Consider the following 26,712-nt stretch of genomic DNA (forward strand, 5'->3'; position numbering starts at 1 on the left):
ATAGCTTTTAAAAAGAAGCATTCACTACAAGCAAAACTTCGTCTCCCTTACCTTGCAAGCAATTCAATGAGGTCAGTCCTGCTCATGCCATCTGGAATCAGTCTTGGGATAGCAGCAATACAAGTTCTGAACAAATCTATCTTAGGTTTTCTTTCACCCCTAAAAAAACAGTTTATAATCAACAAAACAACAGGAAAATCTATTTCAGTATACCACAAACATTTTCAAACTTATGTCAAAACTAAAAAAAAAAAAAAAAAAAAAAAAGTTTTTAGCATTAATTAATGAAATTAGCCTTAATTTAATTCAAGTAAAAAGCCAACATATGTAACGTATTAATGATGGCCTCTAAAACATCACAACATAAAAATAACCATGACAATGAAAATACTGTAATTTTATACGTACGTAATCATGTCTTCAGGTTCTTTATTAGACATCTGCACACTAGTCATGCACATGGGTCTTCCAACTTCTTTGTCCAAATGCCTAAGAATGCTGTCCAGCGCTTTTCTGACTTGAGGATAGTATATTGACATTCCTGAAATGGCAAAGAGTTCCAATAACCTCTTTCACTATTCATCTTCTCATTTAATTTTTACATTTTTATTAAAATATTTGCCACATTCAGCTTGGGACAAATTTCTAATTGTACAGAAGACGACATGAAACACATTTTAAGTACTAGAAGAAAAAAAAGCACATTAAGTGAGCAGTAGGAGGCACTGTATGAAAGTAATAGTTTCTTTCAGGAAGAACATAAACATGGAAATAATCATTAGTTGTTTTTTTCTGTTCTGAGCATTTTAGTTCTAGTTTGAAACAGGCCCTTAGAGACAACTACCTCATCTGCAGAAGATCAATAGAGCAATGGGCTCAAAAATGTCTTTCTCCACTTCAGCTGTGTATTGAGACATTCTAGAGTGCCATCAAGGGAACAAAAATTGCCACGCTAATTACCACAGTAATTGCACTCAGTCTTCTGTGTGCTAATTTGGCTGTAAAAAACATATTTTAAAAAAGCGAAGGATCCTTTTATATACACCAGAAGTTCAACATTGTGTAGCAGCCCTCTCAAAGAATCATGTTAAAGCACACTACCATTACCTTCTCGCTAAGAATTAAAATAAATACAGAAATTAAGTTACGCAGATGTACTCTTTGAGAATAACTGAGAACTTATCACAAAAGACTACAACGTACCTATAACTTTTGCTTCCTCATCTGTCAGAGTTTTATTTAGAAAGATTTTCTTCACACGCAGAGTATTTCCTGAGGGAAGAACAACTCCTGTTGTTGGCATTGGTGGTTCACCATCTTTCTGCTGCAAACTATCTGCTATGACAAGGAAGACTCTGAGGCCTATATTCATCCTCTACAAAAGCAGCCAAGGGAAGAAAAAGAAAGTAAAAAACAGAAGGAATTATAACATTAAAATAACATAGATGAGACAAATGCAATTTGCATTTTCCCTTTTTAAGCAAACAGTATTAGTAGGACAGACATTATTTAAATATTACATATTAGGGTAACAAAAGTATCAAGAATAAAATTTAAGCCTCAAATGCCTCCCCATAACTCTGATTCCAGTTTACTGAATTGGCATGGACTAATATACTGGATGTTTTACCATACACAGAACTAAAGGATTCGATATGAATATTGAGAATGATACACTGAAGACAGGCATTGTCTCATCTACTAAACTGGGTCCTGAACTATAAGAAGCCATTAGGATTTCCCTGAAAAAAGGCTTTTGGGTTATACTCTAACAAATACTTACAAATACTGAGTTTATAGTTGAAATGAGTTTAAACTGCAGTAGTTGTTAGCTTACTAACCAGAAATGAAACACCAATTGTATGCAACTGCAATTACTTTAGTTTTATCCCCTTTTGATATTTCGAGCTTTTAAAACAGCTTGAAAATAGTTAACCACACTCCCAAAAATTTGCCCCAACACCCTGTTCTCAGTGCATGCAAGTAACAAGCTTATTACCTCTGGATTAATAGTAAAGGTTTTAGGTGATTTTCCAACACTAAGCAGATCAAATATTATTTCTTTCATTGCAAAATCCAAACGTTCCTGTAAAGGAAAAAAGATTGATATGATCATCTTGTTTCTGTTAGTATGCATAGTTTAATTTATGCTTCATTGGTACAGAGTATCATGTCTTAAAAGTTTAAAAAAAATAAAAAAATCCCTCCAGTTTATTCTTATGAATTAATACTAATTTTAAAATATAGTACAGTTCAACAGTCTTTAATATATTACATTAAACAAAAACCCAAAATACATTATGGTAACATTATCAGACTGGTAAAAGCCCAGATGAGCTACGAAATACATCAAATAAGGTTGCCTTTGCAACCTCAGATTAGCTCCTTTTTGCATTATGATTCAGGTTTTCTTTGAATGGTTATATACTATGTTTACATGTAGTTTCAATCCATTCCAATTCAAGAGATGCCAACTGAAAAAACTGTATCAAATTGAAATAAATTTTTGTTGTTATTATTAGTTTTTTAATAAATTTTGTTCAATCCTTGAAGTTCAGAAATGTACTACATATGCTAGAAAAAAAATAACACAACCCAGTCTGATATATAAGACAACTGAACATTCCCTTGAAAGGTACATTTTATTCCTGCTTCTGTTAGGTAGCTCTTACAGATGATGACAGTTGAGTTAGTTAAATAAAGTTTTCACAGTAGGTTACTAATTACATCCACTTCAGCCTGAGAATGCCTGATTTAAGTCCCTAGGATCCCATTAGTGGAAGTGCTAAGTTGAAAACCCTGGTTGTGTTAATAAATTTTATCTAGTTTGGAAGAAACCTGCACCAAAAACCTGGAATTTCAGCATTTACTTTGTGCTGAACTTCAGGTCTCCAGCTGTTTAACCCCAAAAAAAAACAAAAAACACACTGAACACTTAAAAGCATTCAGAAACTAGAATTAGAAGGGCAAAAGGAGAATTCAACATGAAATTGTGTACTCAGAACAGAAATCAAAAAGAATAACGAAATAAGGTATAGGCTTTTATAGTAAGGCTGAAGCAACAAACATCTACTAATTAAGAGAACTCTATTTCACTTTCTGGATTTTCTCTGAATTTAACAATAAAACAATGGCGAACAGGACTAATAAGAAGCATCTTGACTTTCCCAATAATCTGTTTCAGCTTCATTTTATACCCAGTTCATTCACTAGCTTCCTGTTGAAATTTGGGTATGTGCCCATTGATTGCAACAAATAGCTTTCAGTCTAGGCAGTACCCATTATCCCATCCAACAACTTCCTGTTCCTACTTGCTTTTCAAGGTCTTTATGCCAATATATCTTCCCAATTCCAATTCAGCTTTATTTTTTGTTTCTTTCTTTCTACATTTAAGTGAGTTTGTTTAATATTCTTTCTGTTGCAAACCATGCAGGAAGGAAACAGAAGACAGATGGTCTTTCTTTGGTACCAGGTGCCATGGCGCACATCAACATGACAGACAGAAATCGGGAACAGAGATTTCAGAGAAGGGTTTTGTTTAGTTTCTGAAGCAAGTCGCCAAAACACAGTTCAGATGGAAACTCTAAATTTAAATCACAAAAATTTAGAGTGAAATTTTGTGAAATTTGTGAAGCTCTCAGTCACAGCTGAGAGCTTTCAATATTTTCTTTCAGATGAGTTCTTAAATGTTATTAAATTCCATGATACACAAGAAGTCAAACAATTTTTTTTAGGTCATCCCCTCCCGACACAGTTGAGCCATCTCATTTTGAAGAATTCCTGCACAACTCTGCTCACGTTAAACATGTTTCTTGAAATAAGCTGAACTGTACTCAAAGGCTTAAAGATTTGATAGTTAAGAAGAGGAACCCTAGCAAACAAATATAGATTTTGAAGGGTTTTTTCTGTGTGAACAGAAACAGATAATTTTGGAAGCTGAAGCACAGACAAGCTATCTATAAGATGGAAAAAATCAATCTATAAGGTTATAGATAAATTAGTATTGTATCCTGAGAGATCACATCCTGCATATTAGGACAGCAGAAGCACCCAAAATAACACCAATCATAATGCAATACAAACTACACACTAATGCAAATAGTGACAAAAAAAGACAAATAGTACTTATATTATTGTATTATATATATATATGTACACATGCCCAAGGCAGAGCAATACAGATGTAAATACTAATCGTAATATTCATAAACAAGTTACTGAAGTTTAGAGAAAACAGTTTTGTGACTAGTAGAAATGAATTAGTCATACCATTCTTTATATATAGATATTTTTATATACCATTCTTTATTTATATATATATATATATATAAAATTTCCCCATATATATATGAGGAAATTTTACTCAATATATAAAACCATTATAATGAAGTACATAATGAAGTACAAATATTTTTTAAAATAACCTTTAATTTACATTTCTTCCAAATAATGTTCACACTATTCTTGTATCTCTACCTAGACATTTTCTTACCTGAGCAATGAACTGAATAATCTTCACAAATATATTCAGAGGTGTGTCTCGTGGGACCACACTACGTGATCCTTTTGGAAAAAGTGCTGATACAATGCTCATGAGACGACTACAGGAATTGAAAAACAAATATAAATAGTCAAAACGTTGTTTTAAAAGTAACTTTTTCTAATAGCATAGATGTTACAATTCAAACCTAGAAGGAGTGTGAAAGTTACTACTACATAACACAGAAGCATATGACAGGTTCTGTCATCTCCTGTCATATCTGTCAAAGTACAGCCCTCCGTTGTTGCAGGCAACACTGTAATGGATTCATTTATAAAGTGACTAAGATCCTACTTTGTAATTCCTCCTGCAGGAGGAAGAGCAAAATTTGAATGACTATTCCAAATTCTCATTATACTAATTATTAAAAACAAATCTTTTCATTTCCAGACTATACATAGAGATGGTCACTTCACACCCTAGTTGTTCTGGTACCATTACTGCCTTTTAACTAAATTTCCCATTTCTTATCTCTCCATTCACTTCTGTCATCACATATATAAAAGACAACTGCAGATTGTCTTCCTTCTCCTGTTCAAACTAAACAGGTTCTCTTGGTTTTCTCTGTTCAGATGAAGTCTTTGTTCCTCTATTTACCCAACATGCCCATCCCCAAGGTGGCTTCAAGATCTTTTTTAATACCACTGGGAAAATAAAACAAAACCAGCAATAATTTACAGTCCCTTGCACAATGAACTTACCTTTGAGTTACAGTGTTGCTTTCACATTTTATTCTAATAACATAAACCCACAATAATCTATACAAAGATTCCAGTGCAACTCGGGACATTTTGGGATCTTTATTCTATAAAATAAATGAAAAATACAGTTACTGTTATTTGTGCGACATTCAGAAAATTCTACTATTACTCTTCTGACTTTTAAGAATATTTTTTTTTTAACAACGAAACTGCTGTGTTTAATACTGACTACATGTTTTAATATGTATCCATAAAACCAACTTTATATTACATATTTCCAATACTATTTCAATATTTAACCAGTAACTTGAGATTACTTTCTCACTCTGAAAGCAAAGGATTAGCTAACAAGCAGCAGTTTCTTGAGATGAGTAACAAAGAGTATATTGCCTGAAAGAACTTCATTAGAAAGCCATCTGGTAATGGATGCCTACTTTAAGGCAAACTTAGAGTTTGTCTAAAACATGGGAGTAGCTGCTTTGGATCAGGCACAAAGTCCACTTAAGTCCGGTGAATACTAAGTCCAGTGTTTACAACAGCAGACAGTAGCAGGTGCAGAAGAGAAAGAGTGCAGGGCAAGAGTTACTGAATTATGCGCTGTATGAAGTTCTTTTTTGTCTGAAAGCTATTTCTAAGAGCTTAGCTTTGCTCCTCGTAGCTCTCACATTGTGTAAAAGTGAGTGACAGTAATGTTTGTCATACCAGCTCCAGCAATCCCTTTTCCAGCTGAGGATTCTGACTGCATTTATAATCTTGAAGTATTTGATGGGACTCTTGGAATTGGGTAGTATTAGCCAATATTGGGTCTTGTTAGCTTATGAGCAGAATAAATGACTCCCAGTTGGCACCTTTTAGGAATTGTCTCAGTTAAGAAAAAAAAATAAAAAAAAATTCTTCCCCATATCTAGCAGTCTTGTTGTTTCAAGGCACATTTCTGCCTGATGGCTTGAACTGACTAATTTCACTTTTGCGTGGCCTCAACCACAAGCCGATGAATCAGAACAGCACTGCTACACTGTCCTCCTGGGACAAGTAGAGTGCAATTTCACAATGGGTGTAAGTGGATCTAAGACACAGTACCGTGGGAAAACATGTTCTCATCTTTGTTTTTTCCTCAGCAGGCCCACTGCCCCCTCTGCATTGACTCAAGCAGTAAGAAAGTCCAGCTCACACCAGTAAGCCAATTCAAGTCATTTCATGGCTCTGTCTGTGCAACCGCCTACCCAAAGACAGTAACTTGGATGGCTTTAACATGGGTGGGTCAGGACTGTTGGTTTTGGCTTGAAGCTTACTTCAAGAAAGGCTAAATGCCCATTACAAAATCGCAGAGGCCACAGTGGGCCTTCACAGACAACATACATGATAGTTTATCAGAATATTAGAGTTAGTCTAAAACAGTGATAATGCTGCTCTACCCTTCCTTTCACATACATTCGTGGGCTCCTACCATCACCCTCAAATTAGGGCATGTGCAACTAGGCAGTGGGTAAACACAAGAAGGTGATATGAACAAAATCTAAACAGTGTAAAAGTGCACCTGCTCCTGGTTAATCATCAGACAGGTGAGGTTTTACCACCCAGTTAATGTACCAGCACTGCTACTGCAAGGAAGCAGCAAATGCTCACTCAGAACTGTAGGAGAGGGACAGATTGTGATAGTTTTAATTTCAATCAATTTAAACTACCGAAACCCAATGACACTATTACTTATCTAATCTACAGGCCAACAGTTCTTGGTGTTTGAAGTCAGATTATGAATTCATTGGTACATACATTATCAAAGTCCAAAATGCAGTCTCTACAACTTTTATTAATTGTAACCCACTTGAGTGATGCTCTGGTTTTCTTATATTTGGTATTCCAAAGGGGAGATTAACTTATAGGTCCAAATGAAAACCAAAATTAGTTTTTTGTTGTTGTTGTTTGGTGGTGTGTTTCTTTTTTTTTTTTTTTTTTTAAGTGTAACAGTATTATAAATACAGCAGTACTTCAAGTTTTGTAAGCATTGAAAAATTTCATTATGTCTTTATATAACTAGGAACAAAACAAGCTAGAAGAAAATGGCTTTTTTGGTCTAATTATGGCACACTTCTTGTATACCTGCTGTTAGTATGTCAGTATTTCCTTTTCTCTTTGAGATTGCTGCACCTAGAGTTCAGTATATATGCCTATATAATCCCCCAACCTGCCTGTATTTCAGCCCATTTAGCTGATGCATGATAAATTTTCAAGCATTCTGGTTTTTGTTTATTAGTTTTCTTCCCTAAACACAGTTCTGTTTCACATCCTAAAACTTGTAAAATGGATAAATTATATCAGCAGACTATGAATAAACTTTCAAGAACTGTATCTCTGTTACAAAACAAAATCAGAGCAAATCTACAATGGTCTTACATGACACATTAAGACGAATCAATGAAACATATCTCAATGAAGGCAAGAAACAAAATAGCATTTTTTCCATGTTAGTCAAATGTAGTCACTTACTGAAGAAAGTACTTTTTAATACTGATGTTAAACTTTTCTTCTGTTCTGAACTAAAACAATTTCTACTTTTTAAAACCTGCAAAACCAACAGTGTAAAAGTCTTTCAAGTTAGTGCACTGCAAGTTGTTATAATAAATCAGTTTCACATTTTTTAATTGTGAAAATGTTTTCAAGTTTGCTCGCATGCAAGACAGTTTTGGGAATAAATTAACAGAAAATAATATATATACATCTGAATAGGTAGTTTACTTCCAGTGGAAACATGCATTGCTGTTCAGGGAAACCAACTGTGATATTGATATTCAACTTTACAAAGACACATTTTCACCCTTTATGACAAACCAATATTTGATAATTTTCTGATCTTTCTCCTTTACTATCTATCAAGAAAAAAAAAGATCTTTGAAACATTAGTTATTCTTTGTAGTGTGGCTTCTTAACAGTACTTTAAGCATTTTTACAGAGAAAGGAAAGCACAAAATACAGTGATTAACATAAAAAAAAAAAACACATTGTTTACATAAGACAAAGCAATGCTTCACTGAGTTGTAACAACATATTAACTCACCTGCAGTGTTTCTATTTGTTTTCTGATACTGTTGTTAGATGGCATCTAAATAAAGCAACGTGAGACAGCAAAACATAACAAACATGAGAATGGGAGGCACATGCATGTTAGATGAAAAAAGCACAAAAACAACAGATAGCTGTACAGTAAGGACTCTATTCAGTAGAAATACAGGTTTTACTATAGTGGCAAAAAACGTTCCTCCAGCTTTCAAGGCTTTGTGGTAACAGATGCTAAGTTTAAACTAACCAAAAACTCTTCTACCAAATAGCAGTGCAGTACGATAGACACTTTTCCCTTCCATTTCAGCAGCTTTCCTGTATGTTCCTTCCTCTCCCTGTAAGAAGTGGTAAGGATACCAGAGCTCATCTCCATTCAAGACTCAGTTTTCACAGAATCACAGAGTGGCTGAGGTTGGAAGGGACCTCTAAATGTCATCCAGTCCAACCCCCCTGACAAGCAGGATCACTTAGAGCACATTGTGCAGGACAGCATCCAGGCAGGTTTTGAATATCTCCAGAAAAGGAGACTCCACCAACCTCTCTGGGTGACCTGTCCCAGTGCTGTCACCCTCAGAGTAAAGAAGTGCCCTCTCATATTCAGCCAGAACTTCCTGAGCTTCGGTTTGTGCCCAAAACTGAACTTTCTGGCAAATCTGCAAAAATTACTTTATCTAAATATTGGCTAGAAAAGTAGGCAAAACATTTTTACAACACTGACCAGTGTTACCATCTGCTATGCTTCAGTGTGTGAAGAAACACTATGCTAAGCTCAAAGCTACGATGGCAACCCAGCTGCTACACAGGTCAAGGCCAGCTATGCGTACACCAAGGGTACTCCCTTTGGTAGACTCCAGGTCTAAACCAGCTCTTACTACTCACTTAACTGCTATTTGCATTAGTCCAGACTCAGATGTAATAATCCTTCCTCATAGCACTGATACCAGGAATGAAAAAGGGGAAAAAAAAAACAACCAACCAACCTAACAAAAATCCTAGCCTGCCTTCTTTAAGAATGGCTAGGATGTTTTCTCTGCAGACTAAGCCTGCTTTAAGGATAACTAGAAGGAGTGTGTGCTGTAACTATGTGCAAACAGCTTATAAGGACAATAAATCTTGCTAGTACTGGATCAGGATTCAGAGGCCAATGTATCTACAGTTGTCAAATGAAATAACTGCACTGAAATACAGCAGGATAAGGTAGACTATGGAGCAACTGCCAAGGTATAAGCTTTCACCCCACAGCAAACAGGACATCAGCTTAATTCTCTGCCACTGGAGCGTGTCCACACAGCATCCATTGCTAGGCAAAAGTTTGCACTTGGCAGTCAGCAGGGAATAAGCTGAGCACCACGAATCCACGGCCTACGTCACCTCTTGCTACCAGGCCTACGCTCTTCATAAGAGTGTTCCTGTGACAGCGCCTAGGTCTTGGCACTGTTGCAGCCCTCAGTTTGTCAGGTATCCCTCCATGTGTTAGGGCTGGATGAAATTTATTAGTACATTAAAGCATTTCCAATAACTCTCAGTGTTACTTTATTAAATAGCATCAAAGACACTAGAGGTGATGGGTTTGGAATCCTTGTGTCTTTAATATATTTAAGTAACTGCAAATAAGATAACTTTGGCCACTAGGAAATCAGGAAGTAAAATGGGGAAAGGGAAATCTAAAAGACCAAACTGCTGTGAAATTCAGATTTATAAATTAATGAGATTACTAATTACAGATTGCATGCATTTAATTAGCTTCAGAAACAAAGGAACACGTTCATTCACAAGACACAGGACAACACTTGGGGTGGATTTTTAAAGATTAACCTCAAGCTAGGCAACACCCCCACCCGCAAAAAAGAAAAAAGTATTTGGTGGACCAGATTAAATCAAGCCATTAAAATATCCTAACTCATTGATGGCACAGAATCAAGACACTGAAAATTCTGAGCTGCAGAAATTCATATATAAAATTTCTGCTGAATAGAGCCTTACAGTAAATGTGTTAAGCTGTTAGTGGTTAACAAAACTAAGTAAAATATAAAATGCATGCTCAGGAACTACCAGTTGAACTCACTGGCATTTATACTTTTAATACATCCATTATCAGCAATGGATATTAAGCCAGAAAAATGCAGCTCCTAGATTGTAAGATTTTTTTTAAAGCTTTTAAAAACAGAAGAAGCCTCCATAAGCAAAACAAACAGCAAAATTAATAATAATAAAAAAGCAAACATGGCAAACATTGCAAAAGAACTGCCAATGTTAGATGAAAAATATACAAAAACCCAACAAGCAACAGAAAAGTGTGAAAGATGTAATGAAAACAAATTTATTCTTGAAAAAACAATCCAAGCAGCTAAGCCTGTTTCCTTAGACTTCATGCTGGTTTACATATATTCCTAGTAAGCTTCAAAATTGTCACTCATACCTAACCAGAATGAATATTGTGGAAGTGGATCAAAGAAAGTATTAGAATCATCAAAATCAATACATCAGTGCATTAGGCAAAATCATGAACTATGTTAATCAAAATTAAGGAGAGAAAGCGTACAATTAATACTGTAAGAAATTCACAGAACCAAATCCCTGATTTCTATGCACCATAATCTCTGTGTTTTGTCAATCACAGTACGCTCTACAATGCTATCAAATGAAGCCACAAGTTAAAAGGACACTGAATTTTTTACTTGGAAAATACCTATCACAGGCTGTACATATTATTTCTTTTCTGGATTAGAGATTTACTTTCTATTCCTTCAGTAAGTGAAGAGAAGAGACAAATTATTTTCTCACTTGTAATCTTCACATGCAGAATTACAGTTTGTACTTTCTCTAGCATAAAACTGCATTTATTAACAGATATATCTGCAGATTTTACTCAACAAAACTGATGGCCCCCAAGAGGCAATATCTATTTCCAGCATTATATAAAATCATAAGAAGTTTAGGACTAATGGAGACTTAAGACAATTAACTGTTTTTAAAAAATTACAGTGTCCTTTTAAAAACAGCCAAATATTTGTTGTTTATTTGGCACTAGAACAGTGACAACATATTGGAATAAATACTACCGATTTGTGACAGTTTCTGATTTGAAAAGGATTCTTACCTTTAGATGTGACAAACAGTTCTGCAGGAAAACGTGCCAGTTATTTAAAAAAAACTGTTTCTGACTGACACACAACAGGCAGGTGATCAATGGATACAAAGCCTATGAGTAGGGGGGAAAAAGAATTGATCAAATTGCTCTTTGCATACCTTCCAAGTCTTGTACATCGAGAATGAGATACAGTAGGTTCTTGTCTCAGGTTCCCACAGCAGCTAGGACTGGTCACCAGTTTAGCACTGTGCCATAGCCTTTCCTTCCCCTGCACTAGGACATGCCTGCCAGCCAGGACTGGCTGGTGTAAGCTAGGTGCTGCACAGCTCATGGTATTAGTATAGGGCCAGGGCAATAGGACTACAGTGGAACTCATCTCCTAGCAAGGCCTGATCTCAAACAAAGACTGATGGCAGATCTCGCCCCGCTTACAGTATTTGCTCTTTCCCTGCAATCAGATCATTCATTTCATGGGGTCTTAAGTGCTGGGAGAGGGAACCGCCTTTAAGGGGAAAAATATAACCAAAAACATACATAATCAACTCAGTTGATTATGATGCAGACTTAAGATGGTCAGAAATTTTACTTAATAAAAGTGGACTTTGAGGAGCAGTAACAAAACCTGTCTAATAAAATCTGTGAATATGCAAATTTTCTTGATTGAATTTGCTTTATTTACGTAAGATTTGTTTAAATACTCTATCTCTTTAGGAAATACAAGATGGTGATTAATGCCAGATCTGACTGCAGATTACCTTTTTGTGGAATAAAAATTATAGAAAGAAGACAAATTTGTAAATTGTAATATTGATATAGTAAAGCTTCTGAATTCCTAAATAGAACAGTGAATCCTAAAATCAACTATTCTATTCTTATATAATAAGTTTAACCATATATAATAACGTATGCTTTATATGTTGGAAAAAAGAAAAAGTATAGGAAGGGAGAAAACAGGCAGAACAGGGCTACTAACAGGCTCTATTTTGCTGGAAAAGCAAATACGCCTGCATGCTGCTTCTATCCTTTAATTAAACACGATTGAAATATACAGACTCCCTGAACATAAGTTCTTACTAGAAGAGACATTAGGTTAAGTAACTGTGCTAAAACCATCTAAAATAAGAACAAGTATCAATTTCAAGACAATCTCACAAGTGGGATAACAGAGCACATAGCTAGCACGAAAAATAGATCAAAATTAGAGCAAAAGCAATATACACAGCGTGAATTGAACTGTATTGAACTGAGGAGTTCAGATTTAAATTAATACAGCTGTTAGGTTTTCTTAAGATAATGCACTAGCTTAAAAGCCTAAGATGAGCAAAATGGAGAAGTTGAAATATTTCTTTAAAATACCAGCGAATGCTTCTTTCTTGAACTCAAGTCAAAGGTAGTCTGATAAAGCATCTCCACAAAATTTTTCAAACATGGCACATTCACTTCATTTTTAACAGCCTATTAAAAAAAATACACACATAAATTGGTTTAAAATTTTATGAAAAAGGTAGTAAAAATATACAGTAAGACATCCATGAATTTAAGAATGTTCAAACATAAAATTTCGTGTTAGATAAGTATTTGACTGTAATCTGTCTGAAATATAAACAAAAACATAATGAATCATGTCATATACTACAACCACACAGGTCAAAAAATAATATAAAAAAGTAAAACAAAGAAAACATAAAACACTGTTTTTAAAATATGGTCTGCATTCCATAAGTAAAGAAGAGTAAGTAAAGTATATGTTACTAACTAACAAAGAAGGACGCTGAAACCCTCAAAAAGTGTACTTTCATTTATTTCAAAAATAATATGCATAACTTTTTAACTGATCCCTTTTCTGCTGTTACCCTTTTCTTTTATATTCCCCAGTTCTGAAAACTAGGAGCTTAAAGGAAAAGAGACACAGGATTGCCAGCCAATCAATAATATAAGCGGTCTTTTTTCAGCTTTCATAATCAATGAAAGAGACACACTTGCCCCTATAACTTTTTTTACTCAATCTGCCCTTGCATGCAAAATAGCCTTCCCTCCACAAACCACGCAGCTACCTTCTTCATTAAACCCCCCTCCAAGTCTCTCAGAATTGTCTCTGGATACCCCTGATAATCAATTTAAACGTAATTTTGAATGTACTGCTTTATACAGTTTTTTTTTCCTAGAAGATATCTTTTTTAAAAGTACGCAAGATAAAGAACATGCATTTACAGCACTGCAGAAGCAATTGTACTTCCCCTAATTTTGTATTTTTTTGACAGAGAACCTGAAAGGTAAAACCAATTTTCTTAATTCCCTGCTCTTTCCAATATATGCTATTTGTTTTTAGTTTTTTATTATTGAAACAGGAGTTATTAAAAGATACATCATGTCCATCTTTCTTAGAACGCTGAAATATTCACGATGCAGACACATAAAAAATAGCATATAATATCTCTGTAACGTGTGAAAACCCCAAAAGAACTGACAAAGTATTTACATTTGAACCCAATTCCTAAATGTCCCCAAACTATTACTCTTTTGCTATTCTTAAGCTCTATGTTGTTCTGTACCCTCTAGCTCCACATGAGAAATTAGTCAGTTGTTGCCACCACCGCATTCCTGCTTTTGGATATAACCTTGGGCTTATAGACCAGCCTTATCTTCTGCAGTGGAAAATATTCAGTCATCCATTACACCTGCAGGGTTCTAATCAGGTCTTATTTTTAAAAATGCCTGAATGACTAAGCAAGAGAATGATAGTAAAAAAGCAACAGTGCTGAAACCCAATAGCTTACTCACTGAAGTGATTTTCTGTACCCAAGATACAGGAAATCCAGACTCAGTTCTTTCATCTTCTTCAAAAAAGATTCAAAGTGTCATCCTACATCTTCCAAGAGAATGACTAAACCTCTCAACTCTATTTCCATCCAGGATGGGGTTTTCAGCTTCTGTTTAAGAAGCTCCATTTGTATGGAATGATTAAAGATTCAATGAGTCAGAAAGATTAAGAGTCCCTCACCAAATGCTTAAAGCACTGACTCAATCCATATTTGTAGGAGGAAGAGATCCACAGATCGCCACAAACACACAACCATTCCGCACTGCTGATGTGCGTTACAACCAAGCAGTTCCAATTCCCAAATGCTGCTTCTGCTTAATTAATACATGTGCTGTTTTTACTATTTAAATTACAAATTTGTAAACTACTAATCATATCTACCTAAATGCTAACTACTTTCACTATTCACCCCCACTCCACCTGACAAGTAACTTTGGAATTCCAAGTGAAAAATGCATTTACTTCTTAACAGGACAGCTAATTCTTCTTTAGAAAAGAGTAGAAATACGTCCAGGTGAAATCAAGACTTGACTCAATATACAGTTAATCTACCTCTCTGTGGTAATGCTTTAAAAGAAATAACTGTATCCCATCTAAATTTTTCAGTAGTTCCAAAGTTAAGAAATCTAGAGGGAGAAATGTATCTCTGCAGCTCAAGACAAGATAGATATATTTGAAAGAGAAAGTAGAGGTCAGAGATACTCTCCTATACTAGTTTTTTTCTTTTTGAATAATACTTCACACTCTCCCTACCTGACTGTAAAAACATTACATATCTCAGTTTATTCTAGAAGGACCTTACAGGTTTCAGCTAATAAATAAAGTCAATGGGACTAAAATAAACTAATAACAAAAATTTAAGCACAGGAAGTTTCTGTCTTTTAGAACATCTAGAAGATGACATAGTGCTGTGGTGATATATGGGTCTAGAAAACAGTGTTAAAAGGTTCTGAAAAAAGTTGGGAAACTAATATGCAAAACATACTTACACATTTCCCTTCAAAAGGTTATGTAGGTGCTTGTAATTTGCTTTATAGCATTTTAAAACACGTAAAATACAATGTAATGGGGATCATTGGAAGCAATTTTAACAATGAGTTTAACTGTAAGTGAGGGAAGCGGAAGGAGAAGAAAATACTTACAGCAGCCACAGGGATGAGAATTTCCACAAACAAACCAGCAAGTGCATGTTTTATATCTTTATCTTTTACTTCCAGGAAGTATTGAGCACATTCCTTTGTGATGAAGCATTAAGAAAAGATTTCAAAAATAAGAAAGACTTAGAAATGTCACTGTACCATAAATACTCCTAACAGTATCACAGTAATTACTAGGTCAAATTTAAAAAATACAATGTGTTTACAATGTGTTTTAGTTAGACTTATTTTCCTTGACAATAGCAACCTTACAAAAGATTAGAAACTTTAAATACTTTTTCACAAGGAATAAGAAATGGGGGGGGGGAGAGGGAAGAAGAACATCTGAAATACCAGATGATAGGGTTTCTTTTCCTACTAAAATAATGATAATAAAAAAAATGCACGCTTTTCCTCAGAGTATTCCCATTTCCAAAAGTAAATACTTATACTAAAATTATTAGAATGTAGTATTTTACATTTTTATATACTCATCTTAATTTTCAAGATGACAATGATACAAAGACACAAAGACAATTTTACAGGCAAATAAATATCCATACACATGTATGCATGCTCCACTATATGAAATTGACCACTCTGTGCACAAACTAAAGTATCCATGTGTGTGTTAAGTCTTCTCAGGACTAATATAGATGTTAACTATAATATGGGTTTGCCACATGATTGGGACAACTTAGAATGGGTTCTCAACAATCAAAACCATGCTTATTTCAGTTTGCTATGATGTTTGTTTACCTGCATGAACTGAAACGATGCTTCAAAATCCTCCACAGGATACATCTTTACCCGAAAAAACTTCATTCCCATAATCAAACTGATGATACTTTGTACTACATGAGGACTCTGTTCTTTTTGCCGCAGTTCTTTTAATTCGGTGACAAACTTTTTCCTAACAGCTTGAAACCTGAACAAAGGATATCAATAGCAATTATTGGCATTTTTAGTTATTTTTAGTTACTTTTACATTATGTCTTCGACTTTGAACTTTATGCTGTTAATGATAATGGCACCTACAGTAAACAAAACACAGGCAAGATGAACCCTGATATTTAAAAGTGAGGTATTTAAGAGTGTCTGTGATGATTAGCACATTAGAATACACTTGTTAACAGAACAACAACTATGGACTGATTGCAAGCCTCCTTTCCCTGCACCTAGAGACTTACAGCAAAGCCGTTCAGTTTTGCACTGAAGATTATTCCTTGATTTGTTCAAATTATTGTGCTGGAAAGTGAGGAGGACATGCCAGAGCACACTACCTATTAGTTACTGGGGCCATTAATAAATGCTGCTGTATTAAATATTCCTTAAGTCTAGAGTCATTTTTCCTGAACTTACTTTGATTGAGCAAGAACCCCTGTCACTTCTGCATATAAGTCTGCAATAATATGCACATTCCCAGTGTTGGTTCCTGAATACCTGAAAGAAAAGAAAAGCCACGAGTGTCAAATATATCCTTGTTCTTCTAAACCCTAAGAGAGTTCACAAATACAAAGAGAAAGATAACATTCCATACCATGGAGCATAACCACAAGAAAAATGAAAGTCAAGCACAAAATGCATGGGTAACATTTAAAAGGGTGCAAATTTGTTGAGCAGACATACACTGCATAGGAAGTTTACTATTGTTATCTAACCTCAGACCTCTTTTCTGTGTCTGGTTGGCTATGCAAACCATTCTACGCAAAATAAACTATTATATTGAACACAGCTGTGCTCTTTCAAGATATGTTTTCAGTTATAAGATCATTGTTCTTTTACAGTATTATCGCCAAAGTGTTACATGTGAGGCAATCAAAGGAGAACAATCATCACAATGAAGCACAGGCTGATAATACACACGTTTAAAGAATACAGATGAAACTTACCCTTCCTTATGTTTAAAGTGCTTAAAAGCCAAGTTTAGAACTTCATGTACTAAAGGATCTGGCACTGGATGAACAGGTATCTGAAATAAAAATATTATTTACAGGTATGTAACTATGCATATGTGTGTGTATGAAGTACATAAACAGTACTGTATGTTGCCCTGGAGAAGTATTTCCTACCCTTGCCAAAGGACAAATCCTCTGCTGGCATATAATGTCAATTTAATTCTGCAAGATATGAACATTTACACAACCTGAAGATCTAAAAATTTAAGCAATGCTACATATTGCCAAAAATACTGTATTTATTTATATGTATTAATAGTCTCTTAAATTATTTTGCACACTGGCTTTTAGTGACTAAATTCATAATGAAATAAACATCTAGTAGTAATCTAAACACTACGAGTTTGTTATTAAATTTTATCAGACTATGTTAATATCTTGATTAGCATCTTTCTATGATTCTACCTTGCGTGGTATTTATTACAGATTTATTACAATTATTACAGATTTAACCTCAAAATGCAATTAATCACTTACAAAGGAAGACAAAACCAAAAAATAAGAATGCAGAAGAAGTGATCATGTCAATTTAACACTTTCTGCAAATATAAGTAGCACAAGCATAAAAATTTTCGTAACACTAAGTAACAATTTGGTGACAAATTAAAAATCATGCATTCTTTAGAAGACCCTTTTAAAATGAGGTTGTTTAACACTACTGCTTTCCTCAGTTTCAAAATGAAACATTTGCCTAAAAATCAATATAACTTTTTTTAAAAAGCATTATATATACATATATATATGTAACTCTGAAGTCATAATATACTTAAATTTTCAAAGCAGTTGATGTAGGGACTAGGACAACTACTGAATGTTACTGGTAAGCAGTGATTAAGACTAACAAAAATATATCAGAAGAAAAAAAATTATTGACTTGGCTACAGAAATAGAAGCACTTATTGCTTGGGAATTTCATACTCTCGTGTGTCAAGAAAGCTATTTATCCAAGAATTTCTGGTTACTGAAACAGGCTGTTTACATGCATATATAATATATAATACAACGAGTAATATATAGTCACTTAAATACAAGACTTTTATTCCTACACAGGTCATGCCTGTTGCCCTCTCTCCAGCTGTTCTGTGCTTGTTACATAAAAGGCTGGATTGCACGGTTTGCACCCCATAAATCCAGTTTCTAGGAATTAAACAATGATAGGGCTTCCGAGAAGACAGGACGATGAATGGAATATGAATGTAAATACGTTTATTGACAGAAGCCATCCTTTCACAGAATATTCATCCTTTCCACACTTCTGACTGCCTAAAAGTAAATACTCTTTACAAGCAGAACACACAAACCCTCCTTCAGATAACGTGTAAGACTGAACAGTTCTTCTACTTGGCGTAGCTGGGTTCAGTGGCCCACTGAAGATTTTTCTCAAAGGAAAATATCCTTACCAGGGCCCTTAAAAAAACAAACCGGGGCAGGGTGGGTGGAAAACATCATATACCTCATCTAGAAGTATAGCCTGATATGACTTGTGAATGCATTTAAATGCACAGAGAATCTTATCCCTTAGCTTGCAGAGGGGTGGTCTGTGTTAAAAACTTTTGTGGAATTTAGAAATCAATCAAAATACATGATGACAACCCAGTCCATCAGCCATGTAGAGGTCTGCTGGGTTTCTACAGATGATGAGGAAAGGCATTTAGACAAAAAAAGTAATTTCTCCAACAGAAGAAACATGGCCAAAATCCAGAGACACTTCCACATTTAGAACTTCAAGACCAGATACAGAGAATCCCTACTAAAAGGAAAGTAGCCATCAAAACCACACCAGAGTATTTAATCAGTACTTCCTCCACTGCTTCAAAAGGTTGAAGAATGACCGCTGAAGAAGTTGACTTCAGAAAAACCCTTGTCTGGAGTGCAAGCATCAACAGCTCACCAAGCATCACAGGAGGCACCACATCAGACCTAGATCAGACTCTCTTCAAGCCAAAACTTTGGCACTTCTGAAATCTGCACAATTGGCAACACATTCTCTTCTCGACAGAAAAACTGGTACCACTTCAAAATACAGCGGCTTGCCCATACAGTACTGCAATCCTAAACAATTTCTCACTTTCTCAGTGAATGATCAGCAGCTCTAGACTGTGCTTTACTATTTTCATTTTCCTTGTACCACAAATAGGCCATATACAACTACATAAACACCCTACAAATGATTTGCAAACTCAACCATATACCTTTCTTTACTAAATACAGAAAGCCATTTAATTTTCATATACCTGAAAAAAGTGTCTTTTTCATAAAAGATACAAAATACCTGACCAGATTTCTTGTCTCAAATACTTAAGTCTACATCTTTCAAATATTTTTATTAATATTTTTATTAATATTTTTCTCCTCTCTATAAGAAAAAAGGCTGTTACTTGAAGCCAAACTCTACCCTCTTGTGCATATACATATGCAAATTTTATATTAAAAGAACTTGTGCATATGGATACCATCTAGAGCTACATTAGCAAAAAGCAAAACAAAATTGCACACCCTTTCCAATTAAAAAAAAAAAAAGCATTTTAGTCTTGCCATTCAATGACTTCATAATGTATTTCAAAAATGTTTAAGCACTCAAAAGGTGCTGAACATGAATAAAATGCTATTTTTACAGTTTTGCTTTTTGTACTACATTAGCAGCTTTGGCTTAGCGGATCCAAGAACTGAGATAACACAGTGCATAATTTCAGCCTTATATATGCTTATCATATATATGCTCCAATTTTGTATATAAAACTTTAGATGAGGTGACTAAAATTGACATAAAAAGCAAAAGATTAAAAGAAATTTGCAAAAGATTAAAAGAAATTTGCCAAAGCAAAAGAGCTTACCTGTTTTAGAACCTCTATTAAAACTAAACAAAAAATGAAATCTACAGCTAAGTCCCTCCTTTCAAGTAGATAGTCTCTTTCGCGTTGTTGGTCATCTCTAAAATAAGAAATCAAGAACACATGTATCATACACATGAATAAACACAAATACTACAGAGGAGACTACGTATCTTCCATGCAATCATAGCTGCACATATAAAAAAATGCTTAGAAAAACTATTGAGTTTGGTGCAGCACTAATATCTTGACTCCTCCCCTGAAAGGGTCTGCCAACAAACAAAACAACTCAAAATGGAGACAACTAGCTCGTTACCAGGGTCCAACTTCCTTCTTTATATCAACCAAACAAAATCATTAAGCCACTTCATGCATATTGCCTGTGCACGTTAAATACAGTACTTCAAAGAAACCCATCCTCTTCCTCCACAGATTTAGGTAATGACAGATCAAAGGTATAATGCTTGTCAAAAAAACACAAAGAACTTACATTTTCTTATAAGACAGAAAAATATATATATATATTTTTTTTCAAGAAAAACTCTTACCCCTTTGATTTTGTGCTAGATCGAGGTCTGTATTCATAAGATTCATCTTCTGTTCCATTTTGACGCCTGTACCAGTCAAACAAGGTGCGTAATAAGGAGGGGAGACAGTGCTCTGCTACTGAGCTCATAGAGCTTATCAACTGAAAAAAAGGAGAAAAGGAGTTGAGCATGACAAAGCAATCAGATTTATATATTTAAACATACAATATATTTAAATTTAAATATAGTTGCACTTTCAGAGTGGTGTTTAACATTGTTTTAGGAATCATACATGTATATTGGATAATTTTACAAATTAGCAAAGGATGTTCCTGACTGCTTCCATCTGGATTTCTGAAGCATGCCTACCTTTACACTATGACAGATAAAAGATAAACCTCCTAAATTGAGCTAGTATGTAACCTTGAAAACATGCTTCTTTGGTAATAATACAAATAAAAACAGCTTTTATTATTATTATTAGATATTCTAATCCACTGTAAATATACATTTGACTGTCCAGATCTTATTTTCAGCCTAACTCCTCTATCTACTGTCCTCTTTCAGAAAAGGTGGGTATGAATTACAAACTTCATTGAAATTGTGTGAGTAGAACATGTTACAGAAAGAAGACTTTAACACGGTATAAAATTTGAATTCTCTATGCTTTCTTTAACTTAAAGTAACAGAACTCATCTGTGTTTGGAGGGAAGAAGAATGACTAGAGAAAGACAGCATAAAACAGCATAAAATTCCTGTCAGGAGGCACCGTGAAGCTAGTCAGTCCCCATACCTATGGCTAGAAAAGAAGAATATTCTTTACATATTGATTACCTCCTGCATCTTTCAAATGAAAGATTTCAATAAAAGCCATCCTCATGCTATAACTTATCTGTTACTCGCTATTCATTATTCCAGAAAAGTAAGGTAATGTCAATGTCATCATTTCTTTGTCCTTATTTAAGGGATCCTGCTTTTTTGGGGTTTAGGGAAGACATGGGGAGAGGTCAACCATAACAAAAACATAAAAGAATCTTTCACCTATCGGAAAACTTTATTCAACCAGTTTAACCAACTATTCAGGTCACAACATTTAAGTAGTATTCTTGACTATTTGAAAAATCCCTGACTAACACAAACAAGGACAAAGACCTTCCTCAAAATAAATAAAATTATATTATTACTCTGAAGTTTATAAAAATATTACATCCCAGTACACAGTACAATCTACACACAATGCAAATCTGAAGAGAAACTAGGTTTTATGAAGAATCTGGTTAGATTAATGAAATTATTTTGAAAATTATTATTTTGTCTGTCATTAGGACACTCAATAAAAAAGGATTCAGTGGAAAAATGAAGCATGCTTGCTGCAGGAGGGAAACTCTCTTTGAGATAACTACACCAAAAAAAAAAGAAGGCATTTACAGAAAACACAAACCACACAAAGTCCAGTTAACACAGAAAAGAAAAAGAAACTAGAAAGACTGTGCAGGCTTGCTTGTTGCCTTGCATCTCAGAACGAGGGCTACATTTTGAGTATAGCTTTATTCTTACACTGGTCTATGTTGAAATTTTTACAGCATGCTTTGGAAACCAAGTATTCTGCAAGACTGTTCCTTGCACATCGGTATCCATACAAAAGAAACAGCCAGTTAACCAACCAACAAACATCACAGACTTCTAGAAATGGCCAGTGGAAAAAAAAAATCTCAATTTTACCACACTAAAATTATTGTGGTCTGAAATGCAGTGGTGCGTGATGAAATGGAACACACACATATCAAGATGTTGCTCAAGAGAAATTTCTGACAGGAAAGATGACTGAAAAAGAAGTTTATTGGAAAAATAATAATAGTGCTTTGGCAACAGAAAACTTATGAAGAGGAAGAGAAGAGGAAAGAAAAGCTATGAGCAAACTGGAGACTCTTGTGAGTCATTATTAAAACTATCATCCTTCAGTAATAGTAATAGGAAGCAGCATCCTTCAGTAGGGAACAGCATCAGAAAAAAAAAGAATTCAAAAGACTAATTTGTATTGATGCTTAGAAAACTCTTCACCAAGGTTACATTAGCAAGAAATACATATTTGCATCAGCCTGGGGTACTTAAAAACCTCTGTTGAGCCTACTAGCACTCTCTAATCATGAGAAGAAATTACAAGTTAAAAGCATTAAGACAGATAGATAGATAGACAGGAATAAATATTCCGAAAGCAAAAAGAAAGAACCTTCCTCATGAGTTTGTAAACTGAAGGTATTAGTCTCAGCATAAAGCCATCAACATAACCTGGTAATCAGAATGAAAGCTAGGGATAAGCTCTTGCTGAGGAAGGGGTTATGTGTGCATCATCAACCGTAACAATCCAAAATGTATTTTTCTTTTGTTTGACGTGGGAATCATAATATTTTTTGAACAAAATGTATTGCAGAATGTCCTGTCCATTTCCATTCCCCCAAATCATTTTAACACTGGCAAAATACGTTAATTACTTCTTCTCTAAAAACAGAAAGTTCTTTCTCTCTAAAAATAACAGGAATGTATTAACTAAGTTGCCCAGGGCTATGTTCAGTGCTTAATGCAGCAACCTCACACATAATAGGCAAGGAACAGATTCAATGAACACCCAGAGCACCCCGTGCTGCCAATGTAAAATTTCCCCACAAAGCACTTCTACTCCCCTGCTCTCCCTCTGAGCTCATGGGTTTATCACTATAAAAGAAAAAGAAGAAAGCTGCATTTGAAACTTTCCTAAACTTTTTCTTTAGGTCTTCCTATATGTTTTCAAAGTACAATAATGCTACAACCATTCATAAACACTCCAACAGTTACACAGTTTACACCATCCAGGGAAAGAAGCTGTATCATATGCTTTAAGAATTGCCATTGATAAAATGCTAACCCAAGAAACTGGATGGGACTGGACACCAGTCATCATGACGTGTATTCCCCAGAACGAAACCGCAAAGTGCACTCCAGCCTTAAAGGCCACAGCACATTGCTAAGAGCTGCACTATACATATCCACCAGCAACACTGAGACGTAAGGAGAGAGAGAGATGCAAGGTCCCAAATTCCAGCTATGTACAAAGTCCTTGAAGCATTCCACTTGTGCCTAGTCACAAACAAGCCTGAACTCAAGAGACACATCTACTTTCAGTGAAGTCACTGAGATGGCCAATATTTGCTTCTGTGTGATCACAAAGTTTCTGGTGTCTTAGGACAAGGGTAGGAAATTGCCAAGTATGATTCTTACAACAAACAGAAGAAGAAAAATACAAGCTATTTCAGTTTCAAGCTGTACAAGCAAAAATATTTTAAGAAATGCAATATATGCTCTGTAAAAATTCCTCTCCAATAGCTTCCTGATGCACCAGGAATGATTGAGCATTAAAGTGCTACGATTTTTAACAGTTCAGAAGCTTACCAAATATTTTTTTTCTTATTTTCCAAAGTTTAATACCTTTAAGCTAAATTTAGATTTTTTGTTTCAATTAAAACCTTAATGACAAGTAAAAGAATTGTACTATTTGAAAATGAAAAAAAAATATTGATTTTGCACAGCAGGCTCTAATAGCAGTTCTGGTTATATTTCCAATTGAAACAAATTTCAGCTAATTAAATAGCTAGTTTACTTTTTCATGATAGGGAGAGGCAACACAACACACCTTCCTTTTCCACCCCCTTGGTCTTCACTTACTGAGCTTAAAGAACGACTTAACTAGGTCCCTTGCTCCCAGAGTCCCTCCTGTGTTTCAGCCGCTCCCTTTTTATTAACACCCTACAACACTTACTAGCTCAGTATCGTATTGGTAGAGCTAAAGCTCAGACTCCATGTCCTAAACTCCAAAGATCTCTGAACAAGGTGGCTCAGCAACAGCTCTGGCTTCTCTGCTCTTTCACTGGATGCAATGGCCATTCTGGATCCTCCTCCCGTGTATTTTCCCATTCTCTCTTCACTTTTCTGTCTTCCATACTGGAAACTACTGAGGGTTTTACATACCCAGCAACAGAGAGAAGCAGTCTTAATTTGTCAAACTATGTTCAAAATTACCTATCAAAATTCACCTTCCCTATCACCACAAGGAAGCCATTCTAAGTCTGATTCTCTCAAGATGTTTTTCAGTACCATTAAAATTCAGACCTTGATAAACCCAAATTAGATTATAAATATTGAAAGAACAAAATAAGAACTCAGATACATATATAAAAATCAAATTCCATTATTTTTCAGGCACTAAATTTTCTGAAAAATGTTTATTTCTATATTACAAATGTTCAGAAATTACATGCTTTGTTGTGTTTTTGTTTTTTAATTCTCTGCATTCAGCTTACTTGTAGAACCTATACATGGTTTAATATATGAATACTAGTGATTGACAAAAAAAAACCTTAATTAGGAAAGAATTCTAGGGGGAAAGTTAGTAGAAAAAATAGTAATACTACTGATTTACAGATTTCCTTAGATCATCCCTATCATTCAGATTATTTTCCTCTTGGTTAGCTCTAAAACAAAATACTGGAGCAACCAAGGAACTTATGTCACATCCCCCATAAGCTATTTTCCTTGCTTGTGAGTTAACTTTAATTTAGAAGATAATGGCCTTGTAGCACTTGGGATCAGAAAGCATTAAAAGGATAAGCGATATGGGGCAGGGAGGAGGTGTCTGGAAAATAAAATTATACATCAAATGTCATGTGCTAATATCTGTTTTCTCTTATGGTAAGATAAAAAAAAAAGAAAGAGGTGCATGGATGGCTCTTAATTGAAAAACAGGGACAGATCCATACACTGCAATATCTAATAACTGTAATAGAGCAATAATGGAAAGTTTAAAAAAATTGAGGAGGAGATATGGACAGAATATTAACCTTCATAAAGTAAGAGGCTACTCAGTAACAGCTAAGAATAGGAACAGGCAAACAAGGGGGCACCATCTGGGTGCTGCCACTCCTTTGCAAGGAAGTGGTTAAAGGACAAAAACATACCTGTATTAAGGAACAATTAGAAATACAGACAATAAACATGAATAAATTGAGAAAAGAGTTATTCCAGGTACAGTTCAGTTACTGTAAGTGAAACATAATAGCCTTAGAGTGAGACTTTACACTCAAAAAAAGAAGTAGCATCCTGAACCTGCCTTAAGCCTTCTGCTATAGAATTAAAAGGCATTCAGTAACTGCCACATTACTGAAATTAACTTTGTTTGTAAAAGCAGAATACCCAAACACCAAAATATTAATGATATAGGCTGAGGTTACACAAAGCCTGTAACAGGAATAGAAATAAACACAGTCTTTTTGTTCTTTACCTTATTTCAGCATCATTCCTCCAGCAGCTTTCACTGCCACTTTCAAATAATTTATTTAATCTTCTAGTTTCTTACTATCATATTTTACAATGGAAAATACAGTCTCTTTTTTATTATTATTTTTTTAACAATATTCAAAGTCTAAGTCTTCTAAAGCTGATTCAGGCACCCTAATGGTTATATTCTAAGCCACCACAACAGAGGAAACTCTATGCTACATAAAAAGAGGCCATCTTAATCCAATGCAAACTGCCTTCAATTACATGCCTCCTACCTGATCAAACTGAAGATCTTCACCTCTTTGAAGAGATCTGGACAAGAGCTTTTCCTGGAGAAAAAAAAAAAAGTAAAGGGAAATATGAATCTCATTATGCAATCAATGAGAAAGACTCCTTCTTTCTCAGTTATATTACAAAGAAATAATATAATAATATTTAACGTGAATATTTAACGTGCATTATTTTTCAGCTAGAACCATTTCTGAAGATACAAAATACACTCACAAAATAGAAAAACACAGATCTAAAACTAATTTGGTAACATAACAATAAAATGACCTAACGACTGTCAAACAGAAAATCTTAAACAACTCTCCCAAAGAGCTGGGCCTAAAGAATTGTGCTCAGTGAAGACAGCTGGCAATGTGTGCCATGCCGGACTTAGAAGGAAAGCCATTCCCTTCTGAATTAGGGAGCAGCACTGGACTGAACAACTGCTCAGGCCATTTCCAATCTGCTCT

At 34.8% G+C, this 26,712-nt stretch overlaps 1 protein-coding gene across 10 annotated transcripts in view; it reads right to left on the reverse strand.

Annotated features, from left to right (window-relative positions):
- FRYL (FRY like transcription coactivator) overlaps window positions 1-26,712 on the reverse strand; it is a 153,709-nt gene that overhangs the window by 64,037 nt on the left and 62,960 nt on the right. For 7 of the 10 annotated variants that reach the window (XM_068680301.1, XM_068680295.1, XM_068680294.1 and 4 more), the window contains exons 3-18: window positions 26,248-26,301; window positions 20,684-20,823; window positions 20,139-20,235; window positions 17,239-17,318; window positions 16,709-16,789; window positions 16,106-16,274; window positions 15,353-15,445; window positions 12,746-12,844; window positions 11,399-11,500; window positions 8,297-8,341; window positions 5,242-5,345; window positions 4,493-4,601; window positions 2,000-2,086; window positions 1,204-1,375; window positions 409-541; window positions 52-159 (exon numbers count right to left, since the gene is read on the reverse strand). In XM_068680301.1, the coding sequence (XP_068536402.1) occupies window positions 52-159; window positions 409-541; window positions 1,204-1,375; window positions 2,000-2,086; window positions 4,493-4,601; window positions 5,242-5,345; window positions 8,297-8,341; window positions 11,399-11,500; window positions 12,746-12,844; window positions 15,353-15,445; window positions 16,106-16,274; window positions 16,709-16,789; window positions 17,239-17,318; window positions 20,139-20,235; window positions 20,684-20,823; window positions 26,248-26,301 (1,673 nt within the window). The remainder of the gene's footprint in view (window positions 1-51; window positions 160-408; window positions 542-1,203; window positions 1,376-1,999; window positions 2,087-4,492; window positions 4,602-5,241; window positions 5,346-8,296; window positions 8,342-11,398; window positions 11,501-12,745; window positions 12,845-15,352; window positions 15,446-16,105; window positions 16,275-16,708; window positions 16,790-17,238; window positions 17,319-20,138; window positions 20,236-20,683; window positions 20,824-26,247; window positions 26,302-26,712) is intronic. The other 3 variants (XM_068680302.1, XM_068680297.1, XM_068680298.1) reach the window with 1 other exon arrangement.

The sequence above is a fragment of the Anas acuta genome, chromosome 4, assembly GCF_963932015.1.
Source record: "Anas acuta chromosome 4, bAnaAcu1.1, whole genome shotgun sequence".
In the NCBI taxonomy this organism is placed as follows: Eukaryota; Metazoa; Chordata; class Aves; order Anseriformes; family Anatidae; genus Anas; species Anas acuta.